At 34.3% G+C, this 25,418-nt stretch overlaps 2 protein-coding genes across 2 annotated transcripts in view; one reads left to right on the top strand and one right to left on the bottom strand.

Annotated features, from left to right (window-relative positions):
• The window catches only part of LOC124637124 (hemicentin-2-like), a 97,365-nt gene extending 94,748 nt beyond the window's left edge, over nucleotides 1-2,617 (bottom strand). Inside the window, exon 1 of the mRNA XM_047173467.1 lies at nucleotides 2,329-2,617. The gene's annotated coding sequence lies outside the window, so the exon portion shown is untranslated. The remainder of the gene's footprint in view (nucleotides 1-2,328) is intronic.
• A 6,179-nt stretch (nucleotides 2,618-8,796) lies between these two features.
• LOC124636934 (odorant receptor 49a-like) lies at nucleotides 8,797-22,975 on the top strand. Its single transcript, XM_047173221.1, has 9 exons — nucleotides 8,797-9,032; nucleotides 10,938-11,149; nucleotides 12,146-12,261; nucleotides 12,558-12,633; nucleotides 13,029-13,173; nucleotides 13,516-13,615; nucleotides 13,723-13,836; nucleotides 15,226-15,381; nucleotides 22,450-22,975. The coding sequence occupies exons 1-9, from the start codon at nucleotides 8,797-8,799 to the stop codon at nucleotides 22,501-22,503; spliced, it is 1,209 nt and encodes a 402-aa protein (XP_047029177.1). The 3' UTR covers nucleotides 22,504-22,975.
• Nucleotides 22,976-25,418: the final 2,443 nt, after the last annotated feature.

Below are 25,418 nucleotides of genomic sequence, written 5' to 3'. Positions count from 1 at the left end.
TCAGAAAAATACCTAATTTTTTTATCAGTACACTTTTATACGTATCTGTCGTAATTTTTGAGATATTATGAAAAACAAGTGGGTTTTTCTTTAATTTGAAATTTTGTTCTTTTCGTTAATCGTGACTTTTTTGAAAAATATCTGTCCTGAAGCAGCCAAACTGATACTATCTATCAAACTCTTCATAATAAAGTTAATCCTAGGCGGAATACGATTAATTTTAATTTTGGTGGAAATGGCACTTATGAAACCCATTGATTTAAAAGAAAAAATATAAGATGCTCCCCTTATTTGCAATACAGCTCACTAATTTTACGTGCAAAAGACTTTTAATAGTACTCATCTTAAAGCTTATTTCAAGCACTACAAAACCCATTTGTATTCGAATGCATAAAATGCATCTACTCGCCGCTACATGGCATTGACCACAACGATTAAATTTCAGACAAAATAAAAAACGGCTTTGATCCTTAATATCTAGCTTAATATTGCACTTAGGACCTTTTATAAAAAAACAAATTGTTCGTTGTTTTACCTGCTACAATTTTGTTCTTTGTAAATTTTCGATAAAACCTATATTTTTGGAGATATTTGCAAAAAACCGATGAAAAACGTGAAAAAATTGCGAATTTTCAATTGCCAATAACTTGAAAAGTATTGGATTTTTTTTAAAACTTTAAAGACAACTTTAGCTTAAAATTAGGTCTTCTATCGATATCCGAGGTTATTTTGCAAAAAAAATATTCACCCCAAAGAAGGGGTGTCAACCACCCCCAGGGGGGGTGGCGGAGTTCAAATCATATTCACTTTTGAAGTTAAGGGTAAGATGAACCTAATTCCAAAATTTCATGCAAATCGGTTCACAGTAAAAAAAATCGTAGCAATAATGCTTCAATGACTGCACTATGAAGCATATGAAAAAACCCGGATAAAAAGACCTGAAAAATCTGAACATTTCATAAATTCCGAACGTCCGTAAAAATATGAAAAATTTATTCCACTTTGGAACACTTATCGCGGTAGTATTCGTACGTACTTTTCAGGTTTTTTTGTCATATAATTTTCACGCAGACACATAATTCATGTTGAGATAAGTTTGAACACATCACCCCGTCTGGACCCCAGAGGACTACACTGTAAAATGAGGCTAATTTCAGAAATAACTGTTGTTTAAAAGGGATAATTTGGGACTCTGTGCATTCCCCGAATAAAACGAGCACGTCGAAAGCAATTTTCATTAATTTGAATAAAGTTTTCTTCTACTGCATTCGTTACTATCAGCTCGTGATAAACAAAATTGGGTCCAATATCAATAGGCTTAAGGATTAAAGATTTTCTATAACATAACCTATTTGGTTAAGCCATTTTATAATAATAGTTGGGACTGATCCCTTCCGGCTCAATGACGAACTAAATAGGGCAACCCTGACAACATTTTTGTGACGTCATCATATAGAATCAGGCAACACAGTTTTTCATAGAACCCCTTAAGGCCATGTTATATTCAGTAGGTCATGTAATCAAGACGCTGTTTGATAATATATTAGCTCCCTTAATTGAAAGCGACGCCGTAATCAACCGCTTAGTCGGCTAGTAGGCTGACCATGTAAATAATTATGTTCTATGTAATAGTAATCTATGTACGACTAATCGTTGTGTAAACTGAGGTTATACGATAAGATATATGATACAAATAAAATAACAAAAAAATATACTCTCAACGACTTGAGAACCTCCTCCTTTTTTTATAGTCGGTTAAAAAAAGCAAGCAAGAAAATTATTTCATAGATAAATATCATTTTTATGAAACCTCTAAAATCGTATGTCGATGCTTTAATCACTCGATATACCCATGACAATAAACCTTTTATGTCTGAGCACGTTTAGGATCTTTAAATATTTAAATGAAATGCAGTCGGTTCAATACTTAAAATTTTTTTAAGTATTCGTAATAATACAATCATAAAATTACAGTCATATATACCAACTCACCCGGTTTATTAACGAGATGAAACAAAAAACAAATAAATTAACGGGCATCAAAAAAGGTGTCAAAAATATTATAGGATTTTCAAAACTCCTCTTACGAAGAAAACTAATAATTTTAATAGTGATCGAAACTATTTTTTAACACCCTTATATTTTATTTCTATCTCGGCAGCAAAATAATTAAGTTGTAGTTTAGTCCTAAAATGGTACAGAAAAAACAGACCAACTTATTCGCTAACACATTATTCAACTCTAAAAAAAAGTTGCTCCCTTATATCTACAAAAATATACCTATTAGTAAAGCAGGCAATAAATCAATAAAAATAGCTGACTTCTTACCATAAATAAAAACTTTTCACTTATCCAATTAATGATTTCGCACTGCACACAAATCCGCCGACAAAACTCAAATCCGCGGAAAAATTTAAACAACTACATTAGCGAATTAAAAGTTTCAACTGTCAAACACGTCACAGAGTCCACTAAAAAAAGATGACGATCACAGAAATATAAAGTAGTTTTTATTATTAAATTACGCACAGATAATGTCTATTTTTTATTGCGTTCGCGTGTTGTAAGAGTTGGGAATTTTGTAATGTAACATGGCGGGCCCGTTCGGAAAGGGCGCGAGCGACGACCAGACTGGAAGCCGCGACCGTCGGCGCCCACCGCGCATGTGCACACAACCTCTTATAATTTGATATCTCACATCACCGCCCCTGTGACATTCTGTGGTAAAACCTACTCGTAAATTATTCAATTTTATTTACTTATTCGTACGCTTCTGTAGAATATTATGACATGGGTCCCGTGATTTAAAGTCGTCGAGACATCCGAATGATGGTGCCTTTCTAATTACGTTTCGAGTTGCTTCACCCCATAAGTCGTCTGCTCATCAACGACGTGTTATTTGACACTCGTAAACGCTTTTGCAGTTTCGAACTTTAACAAAAGGTCGTTCTGTCAACAACCCTGTCCAATAAACAGTTATTAATGAATCGGCAAAGTTTTAATAACTAATTTATTTGAAACCGCAAATTCGAATAGAAATACCACAATAAAATAATATTGTTTATGTTACATTCTGGAATTGTAGATTATATATGGGAGCCGTAATCGAAATATATTGGAGTAAGTGCGGGGCGCAAAGAGATTGTCGTTGGGTAAGCCGACTACAAATAAAGAGGTTGAACGAGCCGGTCCATTTTGGCAGTGAGCCCGCTCCCCTAGTTATTCCGAGTCGCACCGGCGGCCGATACAACCCTTTGTCGATAAAACTACACTATGCGACTGTTTCAAATCTTTTTGGAAGGTTAGAGAAAATATGAACTCGGTACGAATAGCAAGTAAATAGAAAACGCATTCCATTACAGTATTTGTTCCTTATAGTATTTCATGCATACCTCCTTGCGTAAATATTTCTTTAAATAGTTCTTACGACAAATTTAATGCCAGTAGCAACTTATCACCAATCCGGATTGAGCAAGCGTCGTGATTAACGCTCAATCCTTCTCTGTGTGAGACGAGGCCTGTGCCCAGCAGTGGGACGATAAAAAGGCTGTTGATCAATCTTAAAATATTTAATTTAAAACCCTCTCTTGACAATTAAATCTATGTATTACAACAATTTCTACATGTAGCAGTACTAAAATGTGAGCCCAAATATATTCGGGTTTAGCCAAAATGACGAAGATAATCGACACTTACAAGTAATCAACGTGAGCCCTCTACTAGGCTCGCAACGTTTGTGAATGTCAATGTAAGGGCTTGTATTTGCGGTCCCGTGTCAAAGAGACTGGTAATAGTCGTTCTAGAACGTTCTTGATTTCATTATTGTGATCTAAGTGTTATGTTTGATGTATGTACTTAATGTTGTGTTGGTAAGTTACTAATTGATTGTGCAGAGTGCGCTGTGCAGGTGAATTAACTCTGAAATAAAATCAAATATACAATGGTACGAGTTCTGTATTTCTAAAAATAACTTTAACAACATTTTTACATTGTAGGTAACTTGAAATATTATAAATATCCAACGACTTTTGCGAAAACTGAGAATTATATTCTCTGTAAATGTCAACCTTTTTTTAGAATGTCGATAAGAAATTACTAGCAGGTACCGTACTAAGACATCAATCATCATTATTAGAACTGCCTATGTATTTATGCATTTTTCTACGTCGCTTACTTGTAAAGCATTTTTCCCCAAATGACATGCAAGGCCGTAATATAAATATCTTGCCTAATATAGCCGTTCGAGGCCGAGTTTGTTCATGTATTAAATCATGTCAGGTACATTTAGTTGGTACATTTATCTTTACTTGTCTTCCTGCTTTATTGCAAAGCTCTTAGAAAAATAAGTATTTTTTATACTGGTACAGCCTTTATCGTCCCACTGCTGGGCACAGGCCTCCTCTCACATGGAGGAGGATTGAGAATTAATCACCACGCTTGCTCATTGCGAGTTGGTGATTTCAGACACTATAGTCCAGGTTTCCTCAAGATATTTTCCTTCACCTTTTTATCAGCCATTGGTGTCTAAGATATACTTGGAAAGTAAGTACAACTTAGAAAAGTTGCATTGGTAACTTGCCTGACCTGAAATCGAACCCACACCCTCTAATCGAGAGGTTGGTTCTTTACCCACTAGGCCACCAGGATTTTTCGTATTTTTGATAAGTTAGTATTAATATAATAAATGTGTACTTGCAAGGTGAGGGAGTTTATTAACACCTACGTTCAGGCCTTTAATTAGATTACATAGAGGGCGATTCATTAACCGCGAGAGAGTCTCTCTGACTTGATACAAGACCCGTGTGAAAAATTACCGAACTTTTATTTCATTAATATCCCCAACCTTCATTAGTCTCTCTTATACTCTGAGGGTTGGGTACTTATCTAGTCTATTCATTTCTTCAGAAAATACATCAAATACATGGTGGATTGTGGTGGATCTATAGCGATATATTTGATGTTCGAAAACTGCTGATTTATTTCACCTTATTTGAATAAACAAAAAAATAAGTTTGAGTTGAGCGCAACTGCCCTACCACTACCACTTTAAAATTAGGTGCAAAATCGTTGGTTTCCTATAGATTATGTTCCCTATATATTATTTCCTGATAATTATTAAGTATAACATACATTAATTAATCGATGAGCTGCTAAAGTGACATCAGATATTTTTTAACCCTTAAAAAATGAAAGTGGCGTGTTATAGTTTTCAGAAAATTGTGTATAATAATATTGAATGTCAATTATTTCATTTCATACGAAAAAACATTAAAATTTCAATGAATTCAATATCAAATTACCATATTAATACATTTTTAATTTATCCAAAATTAACTACAGATTTAACATTAACAAACAATTTTCTGAGTTCGTATTTCCATTAATATTTTTATTGGTGGAATTAAACTTAAGTTAATTAAAATCGTTAATGTATTAAGTGTATTGCTCATATAAAGAGGATCATGTTTTTCACGATTATTAAGTACTTACATAAAATATTTAAAATTAATTTAAACAATTAGGTTCGTTAATTACAGGTATGACACACGTTCGTCATTTGTCGTTGTAACAATAAGGAAATGTGCCCCACAAAGGATTTTACGAAATAATTATCATACTCAGAACAATTTTGACTATCGTTAGGGAAAAAGCTACAGTAGAAATATAGACATTTTATTGAATATTTTAGCTCTATTGGTAATTTGTATGTAAATGGGGCTAATCATTTAATTTAGTGTACCTAATTATTTTCAAAAAAATGACATTAATTGACAATTAGGTATTGTAATTATCGTCGATAATGTGTACAGTCAATCTTTAGGGTTCAATTTTGTAAAAGAATTTGGCTGTGAACCGCTATTGAGTTTTATGAGAAATACCTAAATAGAAATTATAAGCTACTAAACTACTAACCAGGTATAATAAACCAAAAATAAAATATAAAAAAAACCATAAAAATTGTTCAAGAAAATTGGTTGACCACTTCTTAAGCTAAATTATAGTTCGGCCATTCAGAGAATGCGTTCCTGACACGTCGCGATTGAACTGACGACGTAATAACATTCATTGATTATTGATATAATAATGTTGTTTTAATGCTCCTCAATTGTTAAAACGGTAAACAACCAGCAAAAATATTTTTATCGTAACTGCAACGCCATTGCAAAGTTACGTCGTCAGTTCAATCGCGACGTGTCAGGAACGCATTCTCTGAATGGCCGAACTATAGTATACCTAATTGCCAAGGCATAGCTAGATGAAACCGAGTACCATGCCAGGACCTTATCTAAACACCCCTTCAACGGTAGCATATCTGACACAAACGTAAATCTACACTGCATTCACAAAAATAGGTCATGAATATCGGAATAAAAACCGTGTACCGGTTTTAAATGTACTTTGTGTATTCTCCGACTGAGAGTACCTGTACACTGCAAACTTTTAGTCGGCCGATAGTTTGGTTGGACCCATAAATCTTTACGTAGATGAATGGATGGGTGGGTTTCAAGCACTCAGTCCGCCATCATGGGGAGGCCGCCATATTCAAAATCAAAATCAAAATCAAATTGTTTTTATTTCAAATAGGCCTTTGCAGGCTCTTATGAAACGTCAAATTAGTTGCACGGTTCCAAAAAGTTGGTCTCATGGAGAAGAGCCGGCAAGAAACTCCATAGACACTCTTTTAAAAAGTAATATTGTCACAAACATTCTATTACATAACAATAGTAAGCTGATAAAATTATACAATGCAACTGAAAGGTAAACAGTAAATCTATACAATCCAAAAAGAAAAGAAAAAGACGTTTAATTGCCAGGGAAGCCACACATGGAGAGATGAGTTATCGCCATATAATATCTTTATCGTCAACGAAGTCTTGAATTTTATAATAAGCTTTTTTAATGAGGGTGGATTTTACAGTGTTCTTAAATTTTATATCCGTGAGATCGGTTACACACTTAGGCAGCTTGTTGTAAAAACGGACACAGTTCCCTAAAAACGATTTATTCGATTTCGTTAATCTGAATCTCGGAACTACTAGTTTGTGCTTGTTTCTTGTATTAATCGAATGTATATCACTTTTAACAATAAATTGATTTAAGTTTTTGCGTACGAACATTATATTTTCAAGAATGTAAAGAGAAGGAAGTGTAAGTATTTCAATTTCTTTAAATAATTCTCTCAATGACTCGCGAGGGCCGAGGCCATAAATTGCACGAACTGCCCTTTTCTGGAGTACAAATATTGAATTTACGTCCGCCGCTGCCCCCCACAATAAAATACCGTAGGACATAATACTATGGAAGTAAGCAAAATACACGAGCCTAGCAGTAGCAACGTCAGTAATCTGTCTTATTTTTCTGACTGCATAAGCTGCGGAACTCAGCCTTTTTGACATTGCTGAGATGTGAGCACCCCATTGCAATTTAGAGTCTATGGTGATGCCCAGGAAGACGGTTTGCTTAATAACATCTAACTTATTATCGTCCAGAACGATATTGAGCCCTACTGGTGTTACATTAGGTAAAGAGAATTTAATACATTTCGTTTTAGAAGAATTAAGAAGCAAGTTATTCGCGGCAAACCACTTGCTCAGAATAACCAAGCTATCGTTTACGTTTATGGGACTAGATTCCTTTCTGTTAATTTTGAAGACAAGGGAAGTGTCATCAGCAAATAAAATAATGTCAGAGATCTCAGACATCATATACGGGAGATCATTTATATAAGCTAAGAATAAAAAAGGACCTAAAATTGAGCCCTGCGGCACGCCCATTTTTACTAATGACCCAGATGAAGTTGAGCCACTTATGTCCACTACTTGCTGTCTATTTGATAGATAGGAAAGGACGAGCGCGAGAGCTTTACCACGAATTCCGTAGTGGTTCAGCTTACAAATGAGAGTGTCGTGGTCAACGCAATCGAACGCCTTAGAAAGGTCGCAGAAGATGCCCACAGCATCCCGCGAATCTTCCCAGGCGTTTAAGATTTGGGTGATCAATCTTGCACTTGCGTCAGTGGTGGACCTACCCTTTGTGATTATATTGGATTTATAATGACTTTTCTCAGCTAGTCATGTCATCAGAACTCAGAGAGTATACAAAATTGTATCCTAATCGAAGCCCTGGGTCAAAATAAGATTCCAAGATTTTCTTACAAACATAGTTAGTTACAAGTGAAGCTAATATAAGCATGTTAATAACAAAAATGCCAAAAATTCTCGGCTCAACTGTCGACCGACTATTTAGTCTGCAGAGTACAGGTACTCTAAAGCAGAACATTGCGGAGTTCAGAACTATTCGTTATTCTGAACTGTATCAGAAGGATTTACTGTGATGGGTGTAAATGTTTCACAATTACCGTTTGTTAGCTGCACCTAATATGTTGTTATCTGTTACTAGGTCTTATTGTGTATTGTGGAATCATGTGCTTTACCTTGTCAACTTTCAAATGTTTTAGATGAATAGATTCTTCTGGGTTACTTAGACGTTATTACCTGTCTAAAAAAACGCATAACGGCTTAAATTGTAATTGTAATTTTGATTGAAATTAAATAATGTTTGAATAATAAATCTTAAAATTACCAATTAAAACAAAACGTCTTCCTCTATAAAACTGCTTTCAATAGTAGCAATTGCATTGAGTAAAAACAAATTGTGCACTATCGAACACATTATGAAAGTTACCCTTTAAAAATATATACGGAACTTGTGACCAATAAAAGCGATCGTGGCTCATTAAGTTTTTTAAAAGCCAAAACTCAATAGGTTTGTCATTATGCCTGAAATTCTCCCAAAATGAAGTCCAGCATCGATTTGTCCCGACACATTTCGTTACAAATAGGGGCTTTGAAACTGTACGGAATATGGTTCTACATACCGTATCAAATGAAGAATGTTCGATTTTGGATCTGCGTTTTGACGAGAATCGTTTTAGGAATTTGTGTGTTCGTCATACCGACGGGCAGCCAATCGGTTTATGTGATACGTTTGATACTGTCGGGTGATGCTGAAATACAGGAGGTAGCTGGAATGTGAGTACCCCTTTTTGCACCGTGCTACTTGGTAATAAGGTTCATTTTGCAAAATTAATCCAGAATTATTATTTATTAAGTACGTACATATCTGATTCTACGCAAGAATTATACGGACGGCCGTGAAAATTCACAATTCATTCACTGTGTATAAAAACCGTGCTGTGAACAGTGTTTCACATGGAAAATGCGCCGCACGTGTACAAGAGGCCTTAGACTGACCAAGATTTTAAAATCATCCAGCTTGCTATTTGAATAGAGCTACACAAGACCAATAGTATCATCCCTTTTTCACAACGCAAACGCTAACATCTTGTAATGTCTGCTTGCCGGTTTTAACATGATTAGGCCATTAACATGCTTGACAAGCAATCCGTGATCATTGATGTACGTACTATACACTACACAGGTGGGAGTATTGGTTTAAATACAATAGGTATAAACCTGTATTTGGGTTATGTACAAATGATGTCAGCAGTTTACAGCAATGGTCGTATTTGGAATACTGAACTTAAGTATAAGTTTTATATAAAGAAAAATAACAGTGAAAAACATTAGTGAGTCGCAAATAAAAGCTCAGGAAACTAAACTCAGTAATTCGTGTTTTGTCCTCGTTCGTCACACAAACCAAAGATAAATTAAACGCTTAATAGAACACTCGTAAAACATTTGTTCGTCAATCCGCATTAAAATTTACGGTTAATCCTAAAATTTTAACAGCACTTACCTTTCATAATAAAATTTGAAAGAAGTAACTCCCAAAGTGTATTTTTTCAGATGTTAACCTGCCCTGGGTCCCATAAAACCTCTATAAAGGCAGAAAAAGGGTAAAATATTCGCGGACTCACCCAACCGGATCCCAAAAGTACATCATAATATGTAAATGTGTAAAAAATCAATGAACTTTTATGGGGATTTTAGACAATCTATTCAAATATTACTTTACTATTTTTAGGTAATGTTTATAAAATTTTGATTGAAACTGTTTTGATAACATGCAAACTGTGTACGAAAGAAATACTTTGAAAACTGTAGAGACTTCCGTGTCCATAAATAACACTATAACGACACAATAAATCTGCCGTGAAACAGAAATCGCGTGTTACATACATGACAAACCTAAATTAAAGCGGTTTTTTTCGAGCATTCGTTTACCTAAAGGTCATATCTTATCAGTTTTGACCTACATACATAATGATATGAAGGAATTAAGGGTTTTTATTGACAGGAAAATATCTTTGATTACAAAATGATGTAGTTATTGGAAACTACGCGTATCACACACTACCACTTTCCATAACAAATGCAGTTGCGAACGCGCTACTAGGCATGCCTGTGTGCTCCACTAAAGTTATTTTATGAACGAGCTAGGTAACTTATGGTCAATGTTTCCCGCGCACCGGAGCGCTGGCGCGTGGCAGTGTGTGATCAGCCCAAGTTTGGTAGTCGAGGAATGTCGCGTGAAACGTTTCGTTACATGCAACGGTGAAATGTTAATGGCTTAACAGTTCTTTATAGTAACGCTGTTGCAGTTTATTCCGTACTCCAGATAACACGACTTTATTATACCGCTTAAAATGGCTATTTGCACCGTTTGACCTGCTTGATGTGTTTACATTGGCATTATTTTGTTGCTTTAAATTCTTGCTGATCTCTAAATGTTGGAACAAAGTTATTTATTTTTGCTGTGTTTATTTGAAACAATGTTATATTGTGATAAGTGCTTCACATTGATAGGCTGGTTGACTTTGATGAAAATAAAATATCTTTCAATATCTATTTAAGTTTTGCATCCAAAAACAAAAATGTTCCTTTTTTGTTAAGATACAAACGTGACTTTATTATGAGATAAGAATTTTCTTATTAACACTAGGTTTATTAACTGATAAAACTTTTAATTTACAGCATCAACCTAGTTCTGACAGAATTACTGGTTTCCCTCCGACTTCTAGATTTGAGCTTACGCAGAGATCGGCTCTCGCAACTGTCAGATCAACTGAACAGCACGGAGTTCCAATTTCAAATGACAGCTCAGAAAAAAATATTGGAAAAGGCTGTCAAGCTTTCCAGAGGTCTGTTTTGGTGGTTGATTTTCAGTAGTCATTCGGATGTTCTTGGTGAGTAGAGATTGAGAACAGAAGTATTTCTATATTCTCATAAAGTAAACGTTTTATTATTTATCCCCATCTTTATCCTTGTTGTGTTATCCTGAAACTGCTGAACCAGTTTGAATTTTTATTTTCACTGTTGGGAAGCTACAATATTCTCGGGTGTCATAAGTATATTAGCCTGGTACGAAGAGTAGGTTCGACGGGAAGTGACTAAAACCTCAGAAAACAGAAGCTTATAACGAAATGATCAGATCTTTTTTTGATTTAATGTCTACCAAAAAAAAAGTAATTAGGTACTCATCAATAACACAAAGAGACGCTATGACTTAAAATATTTTTTACTTGATCACTAGCTCTAAAATGAAACTCAACCTTATGATGTCAAATCTAGCTTCTAACACAACACAATAGAGTCGATATTCGCTAATCATAATCTGTTGCTTTATCCTCATAATCTCTTACAACAACTTTGGGAAATATGCGTGATGTTCCTGTCAAAACTTCAAAGTACGCCACATAAATCTATAGGACTTTGTATTATAAGTATTTGAAATTAGTCAATAATAATAGGTACTGATATTCTATACCAAATTCTTATCACGGTTAGCTCAAACGGTCGTATTTGTAAGCGGTGATGATGAGACAATATGATATTAATTGTGTCTCGCTCATATCTACGTTACACCTACCGTCATACCTACAACGGGTCAATAGTCAACCTGATCTCTGGACTCAGATTCTAACTTCAAAAATAACTTATTAAACGTCATTCACAAGAAGTGAAGAATCTTCTTGATGGAATATTCCAGAAAGATAAAGGCGTTACTAGCCCTAAGTCCTTCCACTCATTCAATTGTTTATTGATCTACATTCTTTGCAAGTCATGTTTATGTTTTCTTAACTTTATCAATACCACTGCCAGTCTTCGTAATGTTACTTGGATTTACATTAAAGCAGGCATATCGCCATGTTTATAATTAATTGGTATCGGTATTATTCCAGTACACGTCGTCGTGGTACCGGCTTTACATAATTTCCAAACTTTACCTCTGAAGATGGATCTCATTGTCCTTGATGTTAATAAGGAATCTTATTTTAATTATTTATGCGCTTATCAGGTAAAGTATCTTATCTACTTACAATACATTTTATAGCTTTTTCTTTTATGAAAAATGCTAGTTGTCGCCACGAATTTAGGTCATTTCTACACACGTCATTTGCAACGCCACAAAAAAAGGAGGTACGTAAAGTTTAGGGGTTTCCCCAGCGGTTCGACTGATGCATGCACTTTGAAGGGGTAAAAACTTTAAAAACCGCTTTTAGAACCCCTAAACTTTAACGTTATTCACAAAAGTGTACCAGCAAGTACTTTCGTTTTTTTTTCTAAAAAGACTATTAATGCTTCTATTTGCAGATACTATACAAGCCAATGATGCTAACAACATTCGTCGCAGTGCAAACGCTACCCTGGGCCGCGATGTCTTGTGCAAGTAAAACCATTTTTGCATATTATTTAGCTTTGAGTAATGTACAAAATCTGAATAACCGCATAAATTTTAATCCCGTCAACATCCCGGACAAATTTACCGCTTAGGGGAGATCTGGTCAACAGGGGTCGAAGTTTTTGGGAAAAATAGTAAGAGGGAATTTTTCTTCATATTATGGAAGGGAAAATTGGGATTAACAAAAGGACATAGAGTATCGTAACAGCTTGTCAAAGCAAATACCGGGGCCGCGCCTCAGGATACGAAAAAAATCCGACTTTTAGTAAGACAACAGAGTTTGCGTTCCTTTTTGAATATTAAACATCATATGAGTCTCGGAATCAGGGTCATCGATCCTGCAAATACATTTTTCATCTTTATCTTTTTTCTTTACCTTCCAGTCAGCCAATTGGACGTTTTAATTTATAACTTTGAAAATATAAAATACCTCGTTAAAGCTAATGCTGCTGAAAGGCAGTGCAATCAAGATGAAGCGTTTAAAGAAGTTTTCAAAAGATGCGTTCTTCACCATTGCGCTATAACAAGGTACGAGAAATACTTTAAAAATAATTTAGCAATTAACCATGCTTTTTATTTGAGTGGCTTTTTCAGTGTTTTAAGGCAACTAAAGTGGTACCGTCGGATTAGTGGATTTAAGTGCTTTACTTCAATTAAGAGATCCACTTGCTAAAAAATATTGGATTTTTCTTCATTCCATTTTATTTTAGTGGTCACAACAGATATTAATGTTTGTAATGTTGGTATACTTTTGTTTTCTGACGCTAATTAATAAGGAATAGATATGAGAACCATATAATGTTTGTAACTAAACTATGTTCAAAGAAGGGTTATGTATTTTATTTTAGTAGTCTGCATCTTTAATTGCAGATTTGTGGACACCATCCAAGCTACGTTTGGTGGACAGCTATCAGCAACTCTTCTTTTGAGTACTGTTATTTTGGGCACCACTGCTGTGCAAATATTCTCGGTATGTTCTAAAATATGTTTATGATCTCCAATGTCTCCAATGTCTATTCGAAAGTAGTCTTTCGGTTCTGAACCCGTTGAATTATATTTTTGCTTGTGTTCTTTCAGATCGAATCTCCTCTGAAGAACTTGACAGAAGTAGGATGGGTACTAGCATATTTATCGATTTTTATTTGCAATCTATTTGTCGACTGTTATTTTGGAAATACTATTACCACTAAAGTGAGTACATTTTTAACAATATTTAATGGAAACTGAAAAATTTTTGTAAGTAAACAAATAGAAACTTACAGTTAAAATTAAACCTTTCAATAACTCATTTCATTAACCTTACAGAGACGTTCCAACCATAACTTTGGCTATAACGAAAAACAACAATATTTTTTTAAGAACTATTCACGTGCTCCAAACTACAATCTGATATAGTGGCGCTGACCAACTTCAGTCTGCTTTTAGCAAGTTTTTTGGGTCAGCTGATTCTGTGTCTATTTTAGGAAACTCTGCCCAAACTGGTCGACCCCAAACTACCTATAAAGTAATTTTAAATATTTTTGTTGAATCTATGCCATTATTTTACCATATCCCCTTATTTCATCATTTTGCTTACTAAGAGTAATTTATTTACTTGTATACACAGTAATCACATGACCAAAAGAAGTAATAACATAAAAAAGTGCAAAGATACCTCTTTTCTTTTGAATGAAATCTCTTCCAACATACATATGCTATAGTAATTTTCATGTAAATTGTTTATTTGATATTGACGTACACAAAACAGCATGTTGCATTAATGTATTCTTAATGTAAATAATGGATAAACGAGAGCGGAAAATAACTTCAATGAATGTTGATATTAAGCACAACTAGCTTATACATAAGCGAGCAGAAAAAAGAGACTACAAAAATTCAATAAAACCGGTATATCCAAGATCACTCTTGAAGGCACGTACGAACTCAATCCAGTTATCCTAAACTCCCTCTCGACCTTTACTCGAGCTCTAAGCTTCGCCCAGGGGTACCCTTGAAGAGAGCTAGAGAAGAAAAACCGGTTCACTGATAACAAGGTTCCTAACAACTTATCTAGTACTCCGTGCCTTTTCTTTTCAAGGTCTTGAACAGTCGGAGAATTTTGTGCCGTACTGCAAATACGTTAGAAGTAAAGTTTTTAGCTTACTGCTCAGTTTTATTTTTCAAAAGGAACAAATCTCAATATTCACTTTTAGAAAGAAGAAAAAAAGAAAGAAAAAACATTTATTGACACAACACAAGACATACATATAATAATAAAAAGTACAAAAAAAACACAGATAGTAGGTTGCGCCAAATAGCATCCAGTTCAGCATTATGCCAGACAGCTAGTGCCTGACGCTGATTTTCAACTGGACCTATTTACGTCTTTTATTAACGAAACACTTGCACGTACCTACTTCTTGTTTTTCACCACCACCCTAAGGTAGACTGGCAAAGAACGCCTAATGCTTTAAGTCCGACGTTGTACATAGTGCAAAAATTATAAATAAATAAATAAATGAAAAAAATATATTGATATAAACCCTATTTCATCTGCTTCCCAAACCTGATCAAAAACTGTCAAACATTGTTTTCTTTCAGAGCTCATACATATCGAATGTAGTGTTTGCATGTCCTTGGACTGAGCTGCCGACATCTCTTAAGAGGAACTTGATCATCTTTATAGCGAAGACCCAGAGATCACTTGTCATCACCGCTGCTAAGCTAGTACCTGTGTCTTTAGAGACATTTACGAAGGTATAATTATGTTTTCTTTTATTTATTTTTGCTTGGGGTGGCCTTTTTTCAGAAGTGGACGTATTTCGGTTGAGAATTGTTTTTAAGAGTGTTGTTTTTTTAGTTTTTTATTCGGTCTAAGCTAAACAAAGCTTCTGTTTGAAGTATAGTATATAGAATAGTGCATGGATGGACTCATAATTTCTCAACCGCCGATGAGCCATTTAACTCTTGCTTATAGCATACAAATGTGTGAGATTTAATATCCCGTAGTGAAACAAAAAATGTTGGAATCATTTTAGTTTATAGTCAAAAAACAGTTATTTAAAACGGATGCCAAGCTTCTTCGACTTATCATATCTTAATATTTACGTATGATAACTTCTTATTATATAGGTAGTCCCACGCTTTTCCTTTCTTAAAAATTCACGTGACAGAGGGTCTTCCTTGACCCATTTCTTAGTTTACTTCCCCTAAGATTGTTCGAGAAACTCACGGATATAATAAATTGAGTGATATTATTCTATTTTATCCGTACTCAATGTCAATCATCCTACGTTTAGAAAATATTATCCTTAATCTTACGGCTGAGTTCTGTTGGATATTTTTATTTACTTTATTTCTATTGTTTACTTAGGTACGCGTAAAAAATACAAAGAACATCCTGTTAACATGAATAATGCACGAAAAAAGATTAAAATAGAATTTCGGCGATAAAGATAACATATTTCAATGTAAAAACAATGTGCGTTTTTGTACATTTCATCAAATAAATGCCAAAGGGAAACTGCACTATAGGAAAAGCTTGGGAAATCTCTTTGAACAGTCAACCGTTTGAAACATTAACTGTCGGCTCCAGAAACTGTTTTCAACATAAACGTATATACTATCCGATTCCTATAAAGAAAAACGGGATGGAGCCATAATAAATGACTTATATGAGCCCAAAAGACCCTTCAATTTGAAGTTTTCCGAATGAACGAATACAGTTTACGTATGTGATTTGGTGATTTTATTGCTTTTAATAAATGGGTTATAGTATAAAAACACTTTCGAAAGTTGATAAGTTTTTTACAGTTTATTTTTGTATTCAAATAAACGATGTATTTCTTGTCTGTAGATCTAGACGCCTACGTACAATCCTCTCAATAACCGTTACGTAAGTGGTATGTGGTGATTATTTTTTTCATTTTACTCAGCCACCGTCCAAGTAGGTAAATGTGTTTTACTTTACAGCATTACTTTTTGTGGCTAAATAGTTCTACTACTTTGCAATAAAAATCTAAACTAATATAATATACATAGGTGCCTAGCATAAATAATGGGCTTGCTATACAGTATACAGTTCAAAAAACCTTGTAGGTACAGACACAAAAAGTTGTAAAGACAACCATTAATTAAGTGGACAAGTAGCATAAATATTCTATCATATTATTACGAGTGTTTAGTTTGCGTAGTTAGAATTAGTTTACCTTAGTTAGAGTTGAGTTCAGAGTTTGTTTACCTGCCAACAGTTTGTAAATACCCAAAATTGTTCCAAATTACAGTTTGAATGGAGTTAGCTAATTGAAGTTGCTATTAATACAAAAGGTTTCTTTTATGTTTAGGCTATAATTGTTAAGCCTTTTGGGTGCGTTTAAGAACAGCTATGGACTTTAATTAAATAATGTTGGCTTACTTTTCTTTAACACTTTAAAAAAAGAACTAAATGATGCATGCATGAAACCTGGTGCTACGGGTTTGTCCGAAATAGTTACCTCGGTCCTGGTCCGGAAAGGCTCCAGAAATAACAAATATGAACAGTCTGATACTATCAGTGCTCTGATGATGAGATCTATCTCAAAAAAGACACGCATGACCAGTCGTACGAGCTCTTGTATACATTCCCGTTTATCGAAATTCAGGCTTGACAGAACGAATTCTATCTCAAAACCTATTTCTGATTATGAAAATAAGTACCAAAATGAATGCCATAACTAAAGACGTCATATTCGAGTACAGAAGAGGGACAATCATTATTCACAGTCGTTTATCATATTTTTTGTCCTCAGATATTTGGGATCACATCCAAGAAACTCCATTGTCATTGTACAATTGGAGATAAGTCCCGGAGGTATTATTTTGTTTTATGTTTTTATTTGTGAAATATATTTATTGGAATATTTTCCGGAGGTCGCACTTTTGGTAAATAACGTTATGTATTTACTAATACATCATCTGCGAAGCCTTTTTCCAACTTTGTTGGCGTCGGCTGAGTACCAGTGTTTTACAATTACCCGGGCGACCCTACGTCATGTTATTCGTTTCCAATCTTTGTACTGAGCGGTCGCAATAGGCATGATGACAGTAATCAAAAATCATTAAAATAATATATTTATTAAATTAAACTTGAAGCTTGGAATATAAAACGCGCATTGTTTTCTTTATTAATAATGTGATTAATATGTATTTTTATAAAATAAAATTACGAAATAAGGCAATCCGCCATGATATCTTGAACACCAATCGGAGCTCGTGACGTCATCTCTCAAAACAACTCGCGCGAAAGCGCGCGAACGTCACATTTCGTTATTGTGAACTTCCACTGCGATCTTTGTTTTTAATTAATTAATTGTTTATAACACGAGTTATGGAGCCCGGATTTATCAAGGCAAACAGCGCTAATTTGCCTAGAATTGATATCATAATGCTGGGAAAGTTTTTGGCATCAAATAAAGATTTTTGTTCAACTGAATATAGAAATGTTAAAACTTCCATGTAAGTATACTAGTTTAATTAAAAAACAATGAGATGAAACCTAACCTCGAAATAGTTATTCACATTATAAACTATGCTAGAATCTAGAGAACTATGTAATAACTTACATCAAAGTGATCTTCACAAAAATAAAGTTGTACCCTGGGCAATATTGCTTTTGAATCTCGCCTTGCAAGTTTAAGCCACTTGTTTCGTATTTTTTAATTGTGAGGAACGTACACAAATAACTTATCAGGAGTTGTTTTGGATATGTTCTTACACTGGGGGACCCCACAAGACCTATGCCCTTTCGAATTCATATTTAATAACACAAAAAACTTAATTATTGCACGAGCGTTGTTTACTTGCGTCTTGTAATTTCAGTCGTGACGTCACAATTGACGACATGACACTGACAAGCGTTTTCGCGTCGGATTCAAAGTGGACAGAGAAAAATGCAATTATTTGATAAAAAAACTTCGCATTTTCTTAAAATTAATAATTTTTCATATAAAATAGACGTATACCTACATCATACAAAGGAATTTAAAAATTTGTCATCATGCCTATTGATACCATTGTCTTCACGAATTTAAGATGAAACCATTAACAGACAAAAAAACTAAAAACCCTAGAAACTCAGGAGAAGCCATAGGAAACCACTAGGACATAAATAATAAACCCATGCCAACGACTATTTGTCTTTACCTACACATTCCCAGAAACAGTATTTATTAGCCAAGTTCATTAGTCGATTCTAAGACTACACGAATTTCACGAAACTCTTCAAAATTAATTGGTTCATGAAGTTTTTCCAGGGAATTCGGTTATTTTATTCCAAGTATTATTCAGCGACGTGTTTTCATAATGCATTTATAATTCGAGGTGTGTTGCAGTATGACGGTAAAACTGCATTTTATTTGATTCTTAATGGCGGCGAGTTTTCCATTTCGTTATTTCAGGAATTTGTGGAAATGTGGAAATGTTCTTACGTAAAGCCGTTTTCACATTTATTCGGTTTTTATGATCTCTTTAAATTTTTACGGACGTGTTTCATTCATTGTCCGGTAAGCTGTCTGTGAATGCATGTCACAGGTTATGTTTTTATCGATTCAGTATTTTACACCGTTGAAAACTGTGCTATGTCATACACAGGAAACTTGCTAAGATTATGAAAAAGACGCTTAGCGACTAATATTTTCACAAATCGGAGAATTAGCAAACTTTGTTGGTAAACCATCATAATAAATCATCTGTTTTCTTAATAATTTGATCCATTATCATATTTAGAAAAAAGTTTCACACAAAACTTATTACTTAGTGGAATATTCAAAAAGTTTGCCAGCTATAGCAATCAGAATATTTATTATACAAGTTACACAAGTATTTAAAATTACTTTTAAGAGTAGCAACTTATCTAAATATAAATAACGTTTGAAATTTTCAAATAAAAGCTTTCCATCTTATTTAGACGGCTATATTTATTAGGCACTCTTGTGTTGCTATTATGCTTGTTTCTAAATTAATAATAATTATTCTAAACAAGAAAAACAGTAGCCAAAAACATCAATGAATAAATTACATTTAGGGACCTTCCAAAATAAAATCTTAAAACGATTTAATACGGAGCTACTATCACTTTTATTTTAAGTCATTTTGGAAGTCAAAGATTGTGTAATTTTAAACTGGAGTGGAGCTATATAAAATGCCCTAGAGGCATTGGTGTCGAGCAATTTTCCTCTTCATTATGCTTTTATAGCCAAGCCTGAAACCAGAAGTATTTCCGCGGAGGCAACTTAACCAAATACAGTATCAAACCAATCTAAAATTTACACAAAAATGTGGTTTAAAAATGATTTTAATGTTATCATAATACATATAATTTCAAAGTACTGTTACTTATATTTTTACCGTAATCTTATCTCAAAATATTCTTACAAAGCACTTCCTCTACTGATGTATCGATGTACGGTAACTATCAATAAAGTTAAGAGGTCTTTGAAAAGAGGAAAACTGTTATAACACTATCAAGTATGGAGGCTAATAGAAAATGCAACACGTGCGTGAATATTATTTCTTCCTGATTTTTCCATAGCAAAGTCTGGGCCCGACTATATATTTATGTATAAAACAGTTACAATTCTATACTAACTGCTTAGTAATGACATTTACGCTCGAAATCTTTTATGAGTGGATCTTTCTCTTCCCAGCAAAAACAGATAGGAAGTTATGAAAGATGGGTGTTTTGTTTTCACGGAATGGCTTTCTACAAGTAGAGAGTTTACCGATACGCTCAGTCAGATGTCACCTATCCTAATTCGGGAGCGAGGCACACGTCGAAATGCCTAAAGGCTCACCTTTGACCTAAACCCCTGAACGAGAAACGTGCAAAATATTCGGCCTAACCACACATTTTAGCACAACATAAGTTTCGCATTTGCAAAACTATCGGATTCAAGGCGCGCCACCATTTTTATTAGGGAAACTCATCACGTGCCTATGTACCAACACATTAATAGATACAAACTGCTAAATTATTCATCAGGAGTCGTCCTGGAAAAACCTCGGGCTACCCACGACCAGGGTCCCGGCGGAGTGACCCCGGTTTTCTCTAGTTTAATCTTCGCCAATTAAGGCTGGACACAGGACTTCGCCATAGAATATGCTATCATTTTTACTGTCTGCATTTTTTATTATCTTTCTCGTCTGAACTAATTAAATGTAAATTGCTGGAGCATAAAAAATAAGTTCGTTTTAATAATTTAATTTCGAAATTGTAAATGTTTTAACTTTTATTACGACTGTGGTTTTGATGTAACCGTTGATGTGCCTATTTATAATTATGAATATTAATAATGCTACTTAACATATTCCTAAACATTGACAAACATGCTTATAGAGCATGGGTAATCTCCTGAATGCAGTTAGTTATAAGATAACTTCATTCCACTATACATACATTGAACTAACAAGGTCCAACTTAACAAAACATACTACACTATTTCCTTACATCTTCAAAGAAAACAGCAGAACAAATATTTTCGTTTGAACCCTATCAACACAAGACCCAAGAATAACCTTTAAACACAATGACTGGATAACTTGGTTACCAAAATAGGGATTGTGGTGTAATTTCTACGTTTCCAAGTTTATAAATAGAATATCTACTTACTTAAATATATATAACATTAGTTTTAGGTATTTGTCCATGTAAATACATAATATGTGACCAGTTGTTTGTCTGTTAAATACTTTATTTAAAATAAATAACCTTATGTCAATGCACTTATTAAAAAAAAGTTTATAATGGCGTCCACGGCCGATTCCGGCCACGGCTGCTGTTCTCATTTAAGGAATTCAGCCAGCTGCGCAGGACATATTATAGTGCACGAGCATTTGCGCAGACACAGGTGCACTCCCTATCCCTTCACTCTCATAACCCGATGGGACGGCAATCCGACACGATCGGAAAGAGATCAAAGTTTATACATCCTATAAAGAGGTTAAGTTTGTGACGTTATAGAGAGAAATCTGTGTCAATTGAACCGATTTTGTAAATTCTTTTACTAATACAAAGCTGCGTTGCATTATGTTGTTGTGTCTCATATGGTATCTTTATCCGGGTATGGTGAGTGAATCCGTGGTAATAAACAAGGACATAATACATTACACTGGTCAACAACATTTTTGGTGCAAAGGTGAAATATATCATTTCTTATAGATTATTTGATACGTTATCGAAGTCCAGAACATAAAGTTGCACTCGCACGTAGGGATTTAGAGATATACCCCTCCTAAAGTCCCAAAAACGCGTGTTTTAACGATATTTGACGATTTTTTTGAAGGACAGCAAAATTGTTTTTTAGTTTCTATCTATAGCATTATATAGTACTACTCTTCCCGATTGAAATTCATTTTTATTTCGAACGCTAAGAGTTTAAATTTTCATGAAATATGTATACAGCTACGATAGTTCGATCTTCCCTATATTTTATTTGGCCTGTTAGTATGAAAAAACTCCACTTTAGATATAAAATGGTATATATTGAGAAAGAAAACTTGCAAAAATATAAATTAAAATGGGGTTAATGCGGGGAAAGTAGAACTATATAATACTTTAGTCAGTAATTACTAGAAAATTCTGCTGTCCCCAAAAAATTACATCAAATTTCATAAAAAAAAACGCGTTTTTGGGACTTTAGGAGGGGTATATCTCTAAATCCCTACGTGCTAGTGCAACTTTATGTTCTGGACTTCGATTACGTATCAAATATTCTACAAGAAATTGTATATTTCACCTTTGCACCAAAATAATAATAATAATTTGTTGACCAGTGTTATCTTCTGTTGCAGGTCATGAACTGGACATACAAAGGTTTTGCTGTCATGAATCAGATGAAGAATTAAGTCCCTACTGTTTCAACAATGAGGTTCATATCATATGCTAGATCATAATACACGCCCATAATATTAATGTCATACTCACAACACTTTTTCGAAATTAGTTTCTTATATGTATAAGTATGAAAATATTTTCGAGTACCTAGGTGTAAATAGTTTTTGTTGCACTTTCACTGTTCAAATATTGTACGTAGGTAATTGGCGATTGGTTCTTTAAAGAGGTAATCAGTTGAGCGTTGAGTGGGACGACGAAAGGCGGAGTTGACGATGAAAATATTATATTTAAAGAATTTTCTTAAGCAACAACGTTTATTAATAAGCACAAAATTGTTAAATTGCACCTCTTGCTTAATAGCAAAAGTCTAAGCCATTATAATTAATGTTTCGCTTTACTTTAATGTGTTGCACTATGAGATAGCCTGCTGATTCTTATAAGCACTTTCTAAGATCTATGATGTAATTAAAATGATAAAAGTTATATTTTTCTTTTTATTAAAACTTTGCTTTAAAAATAATAAAACAGTTTTTCTGAATTATATGTGAGGCATTTTAACCGAATGTAAAAATTAGGGACCGGGGATCTTCAGGTTATTTAATTAAAAGATTGCAAAAACTTTAACTTTACGTTTATTTTCTGACTCGGGGGTGAAGTGACATACTTCAATATAAAAACTTTACACTTTACATCATTGTCTGGCCAGGTATTAAATATAATAAATAAAACCTACTTCTAATCTACTTCAGTACTACAATCTCTACAGTACCTATATTGTAAAAAGTTTCACTCATACAAGCAAAGAAAATGTGTTCTTCCAAACTAAAATACAAGTTACGCGAACTAAGATCATTTATATTCATTTAATTGTGGCAGGCTCGAGCCTCCAGCGATTGTGGGACTTATTTGGGCCACCGTTCGAAATACTTCAATCAACTTAAATAATCCTACCTACAGAGTTGAAAATATCTCAATACTACCCACGTAATATGAACAATGACAAGTGTGTACTGTGTATCAAACTTTACAGACTGAGTAGTGTGTGTATCTGAAATAATATCGACCCGAGTATTTAGAATAATGTTTTTGGTTGCGTGTGTGTGTGTGTGTGTGTGTGTGTGTGCGAAACAATATACCTAGTAAACGATTAGTGTCCGTGAGAATATAGTGCACCTTGAAGAAAGGAAGCATATGGTTCTCTTCGACAAAAGGCATTTGGCAATGAAATTATTGAAGTCTCTGGTTCACAAAACAAATTCAGCTTTAAAATATTAGTTTTCGTTTTGCAGTGCTCCTTTTCGTGTTAAAATCTGTCGCTTATCAGGCTAGTAGGTACAACGCAAGGATCAGACATAAAATAGTTTTCTACGTGCATGACTTCTCAAGAGGAGCCAGTGAAAACGACACCAATCAAGTACAACAACCATCAAATGAGTTAACAGATAACCAGCAATTCCCATAATCGTCGATGGTGTCGAATTATGAGGAATAAGCGATCCATCCATTAGTGACAAATGTTTACAGCAATCAGAAGCGCTGTGGCTGGACGGATGCAATTAATCAACGCATACTATACGTACTTACTGCAGTTGCCGCTACAATGAGCGTCGTGGATCAAGCAATAGCTTGTAATGCTGATTGTGTTATATTAATCGGCGTTTTGGAGAAAAAAATAGGCGTTTAGGGTAATATTAGTAGATTTAGTAGGTATTTTTACAAGTATGAGTATGAGTCGCCGGAAGACAGCAACAGGTATCTGTAGAGATCTAAAGGGGAGGATTATGTTCCGCAGTGGACGTCCTATAGCTGAGATGATGATGATGATGATGAGTATGATGTACGAGTTAACGGTGGCCTTACGGAGGTTACAAAAATGCTACCACTTTATTCCTTTAGTAGTGTAGATCTCACTTTTTCAGAACTATGTATTTTGTCACTAGGTTTCGCATGCTCAAACCACTTGTATAAATATAAGTGAAGAACCAATATCTACCTACTAATTCATGTAATAATAGTATCTCATACCTAGTCTGTAAAACCTAGTCAAAGGAATGACACTGTGACCACCTATAGCCCGTTATACTATTTAGACATCGTATAAAAATACTTGCAATGTATTTTCAGTTTCATTGCAGCTCTTTCCTGAAAAATATGACCGATACAATATACTTTCTCAATTTTCAATAACAAAGCTTGAAAGAGTTCAAACGAAAGCAACAGACTTCTAACTACAGAGAGTGCTTCATTCATTCAATTATTATTTCAAAACTAAAATCCAATATTCAGGAATCGAGTTTAAAATGTAGGTACTCGCAAAAAGTTTAGTTAGGATCCTAAAAAATGGGGATTGCTATGGCATGACGAAAATCTTTAAAACAAATTATATATTTTAGATTTTTGTATCATGAACAAACAATAAATACATGTGAGTAAAATAAAAATGATCAAAAAGAATATGCAAAAGCCAATAACTAATTAATAAAAATATCTCTTCTAATTCACGTTCACTGTCTTAATTACTTTTGATTTAAAATTTCAATATTATTTGACATTCTGTTCGTGATCAAGGAATGAATAAGGAGGACAAATGACGATCTACAAAAAGGTACAAGCAGACATTCGGTGGTTTAAGCTGATGACCGGATGATATGGTACATGTTTTGGGTTTGGCCAACAGAAGACTAATGATGAAGTGGCTGATGAAGGTTAACTTAAGTTCTTTCTTAAATAAGGACTGATAAATCGCAAAAAGTACCACAAACTATACAAAAGGAATCAATCAGAATAATTATATGTTCGTGGCTTTCTACTGCCGAAAGCAGTTTTTAACCCCCGACGCAAAAACGACGGGGTGTTATAAGTTTGACGTGTCTGTGTGTGTGTGTGTGTATGTGGCATCGTAGCTCCCAAACGGATGATCCGATTG

The sequence above is a fragment of the Helicoverpa zea genome, chromosome 15 (assembly GCF_022581195.2).
Source record: "Helicoverpa zea isolate HzStark_Cry1AcR chromosome 15, ilHelZeax1.1, whole genome shotgun sequence".
Lineage (NCBI taxonomy): Eukaryota > Metazoa > Arthropoda > Insecta > Lepidoptera > Noctuidae > Helicoverpa > Helicoverpa zea.
This window is presented reverse-complemented; position numbering and strand designations above follow the sequence as displayed.